Genomic DNA, 4,016 nt, shown 5'->3' with positions numbered 1-4,016 from the left:
TAAATATATACATGCATGTGTTTGTATTTATATATACATCATAAATATACACAGTATACACACATATATAATGTAAACAAAAACTTTTATTTTGGATGTGATTAATCGCGATTAATCGTTTGACAGCACTAATAATAATGTGTAATAAAAAGTTATATATATTTTATAAAAAGTTATAAAAATGTTGTATACATAATATATATAATGACTAAAAGTCATTATGTAAATTATATAGAAGACATAAAATTAATTATTTTATCTATTTTTATGTTATATTTATTCTATATTTATATACATATAAAATAAATGTTTTACTTATTAATAATTATATACTTATTAATTATATTCATTGTTTTATTAATTATTTTATTTATATAATAGCTGGGTAAGCACGAAAAGATCAGTAGAAAATTAATGTGTTAAAAATAGGGCCACGAGCACAGAAAGTCACTAACGTGTGTGTGTGTGTTGTTGTTGTTGTTACTGAGGCACAAACTGTATTTAGACTGAACCACGGTGCTGTTACTAGGTGGGTCTGTGCTTCCTGTCTGCCTCTTCATTAGAGCTCTTGTGATTAGTGTTGCTTTCGTCAACGAAAATTCTGACTAAATATCGTCGTCAACGAACATTTATCACGTGACGAATAGTCATGGATAATTCTGACTAAAATAAGACTAAAATGCTCAGACTTTTAGTTGACTAAAACTTGACTAGACTAAAAAGAATATGAACGTGACTAAAACTAATAAAAACTAATGACAGCTTCACACAAAGACTAGACTAAAACTAAAATTAAAACAGGCCGCCAAAAACAACACTACTTGTGATGAATCTCAATCTCTGCGTACATACACAACCATAGGCACAATAACATATGACAGCCATTAAGCATATGGACAGTCTGAGTGACACATTTCAGCTGTTATTGAAGGATGAAGCAGCTAACAGCAAGAGATGGCGAGAGAGAGAGAGATACTGGGGATCACAGGGTTTTAGCCAGGATCAGATAGTGGTTGCAGAGCTCTTAAAACTTCTGCGTTATCTTGACCTTCTCCAACCACACAGACCTACACATACACACGCTCAGTGTGTGTGTGTGTGTGTGTGTGTGTGTGTGTGTGTGTGTGCTGCAAAACACTGCAGTTCATTTCACATTTAAACAGACATTTATATATATGTCTTAAAGTGACAGCAGCAAAAACTGCTTGTTTCATTCTCAGGGTCATGATGAAATCGTAAAGCGTGATATGAGTTTGTACTTGTTTGGTAAAGCTGTAAGTGTGGAGATATGCGATCTCAAGCGCCTCTCTGATGTTTTGACTGCACAGGAAGCAAAACGAGAGCGATAGGGAGCGAGACAGAGACTTGTCGTGACAAGGAGATGGTGGTTTTCGGTCGATTGACGCTTGAGGGCAACAGGTGGGTGAACTGAGTGACCTGCACACATCTGGATCATACGCGCCTCTCACTGCAGCAATAAACACAAGATACTGCAGCAAGCGTAGTGTCTCACATGAGGCTCCTCTAGAGTTCCAGTAGGATCTCAACACAGTCTCACACTGCATTTAATCTCAATATGAATTCGTTTAACGTCACGTTCACTCAAGATGGCAACTACTAAATCATTTGTGTCAGTTTTTTATTTCTCCTCATAAATTTTAGGAGAAGTTGATGCTTAAATACACCTGAGAACACCATGAATTCTCCTGAGAAACTTCTGAGAAAAAAGAAAAAAAATTTGATAATATCTTCAAATATATTATATTATATTATATTATATTACATTATATTACATTATATTACATTATTTAGTGCTGTTAAACGATTAATCGCGATTAATTGCATCCAACTATATATTTATTATGTATATATAAATACACACGCATGCATGTATATATTTCAGACAAATATGTTGTTTATATATTAAATATATTTATATATAATATGAATTATATGAATATAAATATAGACATGGAAATATTTTCAAAATATATACTGCAAGTGTGTGTATTTATATATACATAATAAATATACACAGAACACATACATATATTATGCAAACAAAAACGTTTATTTTGGATGCGATTAATCGTTTGACAGCACTAATTATATTATATTATTAATAAATAAAGTTATAAATCATTTAGTACTTGAAATGTTCCTCTGAGATATTTTGAAGATGTCTTATTTTGATAATGTTTCCAAATATTATAGTTTAGAAACAATTCAGTACTATTTATTTATTTATTACGTCTGATAAGATGTTCCTCTGAGATATTTTGAAAACCTCATGGTGATATTCTCTCATTATGTAAGAGAATATTTATTTATATTTCTAAATATATGTATTTGTATAATTATATTATTTATATATTTGTAATTATATTTATTAATTATATTAATGTTATATTTTATAAAGAATGTAATACTATGTATATTATGTAAATATATACTGTACATTTATTTATTTATTTTAAATTTTTATCTCAATTCTTAATTGTCAATTGTCTTAATCTCTCCAATAATTTAATAATAATAATAATAATTTATTATTATTATTATTATTATTATATTTAAAATGTATGTATTTTCATTTATTTATATATGTCCAAATATTTTTTATATTTTATAAATAAATAAAAACCATGTAGTAATAATAATAATAAATAGAAGAAGCAGTTGAATATTAAAACAAATACATAATTATGTTTTATATATAGTTATATATAATTGTAATATATATTATAGGATTATATAGTTTTATATATAAATATATTTATTTTTTACACAGTTTCATATATAGTTATGTATAATTTTAATATATTTATTTGTATATGTCTAAATAAATCTCACAAGTCTTCCTCTGAGATATTTGAAGATATCATGTCTTGATAATCTCTCAATCAGTGAAACGTGATGAATATTAAAGGGGTCATATGATGGATTTGAGACTTTAGTCTTTGCAACTTTACAGATCTTCTTTATGCACCAAGAGCTTGTAACACTCCAAAGAGAAAGGAACAATTGAAATCGCATCATATGACCCCTTTAACACGTCTGAACAGCTATAAATCTCACTCTCTTCTGGAAACATTGCTCTTCTCCTGTGGCGAGTGTGTTGAGGTGTGTTGTCTGACTGGCAGCTCGGTGAGTAAGTTGTGGTTAATGTGTCAGAGTTTTGCACGGGCCGACATTGATTTATACCCCTCGACAAAGAAACACATAGCAACAAACGGTGTCTCGCTTTGTGACACTTCACTCTCTGAGCGCTGCAGTCCTCATGAAGATGGATGAGCAGCCGTGACATCCTGTGTTATCTCGCTGTCTGCCGCCCCACAGAAAAATGTTTCAAGAATAACAGCGGCTGAGTTTGGCTTTGACGCCTCCAGAGGGGCTGGAAATTACTTTTCAATGAGCTTAAGAAAGTACTATAGCCTCCACTGAATATTGAACAGCCTTGTGTTTTCATCAGCCACAGAAGACGCTTTTAGAACTTACGAGACTTCAATTTTTTTTAAATTGTAAGTAAAAATATCTGAACATCCTTAAAACATGATAAATTTTACTTGAAGGTATCAAGACACTTTTTCAGACAGAATGTCTTTATTATTTCCCTATTGATTATTTGTCTTTTGTTGTCATTGTTTTAGACTAATCTCACTTAAATGTAGTAAGTTTTATGTATAGAACAAACAAAAAAAATCCTAAACTTAAGCTATATTATATGTATATGTATATATCTATAGCTATAGATGTTTTATGTTTATATAAGTTGTATGTTATTTTACTGGAAAGTTAAATTAATTAATTTACTGTTAGTTAATTTTGTTATTTTTCCAGTAAATTAGTTCATTTGCTGAAAAAAAAACAAGATTAAAAATAATGTTTGGGATATTTATTTATTTCATTTATTTATTTATTTTTAAATTTAATATATCAGAGAAACTTTTTTGATCAGACTTGTGATATATTACATATATATTAATATATAATTATAAATATTTATATATTCAAAT

General features: G+C 29.2%; 1 protein-coding gene across 1 annotated transcript in view; it reads left to right on the top strand.

Annotated features, from left to right (window-relative positions):
- Window positions 1-1,349, top strand: part of LOC107669036 (potassium voltage-gated channel subfamily KQT member 1-like) — a 112,369-nt gene extending 111,020 nt beyond the window's left edge. Inside the window, exon 17 of the mRNA XM_016461136.1 lies at window positions 1,221-1,349. Coding sequence (XP_016316622.1) covers window positions 1,221-1,349 — 129 coding nt within the window. The remainder of the gene's footprint in view (window positions 1-1,220) is intronic.
- The last annotated feature ends 2,667 nt before the right edge of the window (window positions 1,350-4,016 follow it).

The sequence above is a fragment of the Sinocyclocheilus anshuiensis genome, unplaced genomic scaffold (assembly GCF_001515605.1).
Source record: "Sinocyclocheilus anshuiensis isolate Anshui unplaced genomic scaffold, SAMN03320099.WGS_v1.1 scaffold324, whole genome shotgun sequence".
Classification (NCBI taxonomy): Eukaryota; Metazoa; Chordata; class Actinopteri; order Cypriniformes; family Cyprinidae; genus Sinocyclocheilus; species Sinocyclocheilus anshuiensis.
Note: the sequence above shows the minus strand (reverse complement) of the source record. Positions and strands in the feature narration are given on the sequence as shown.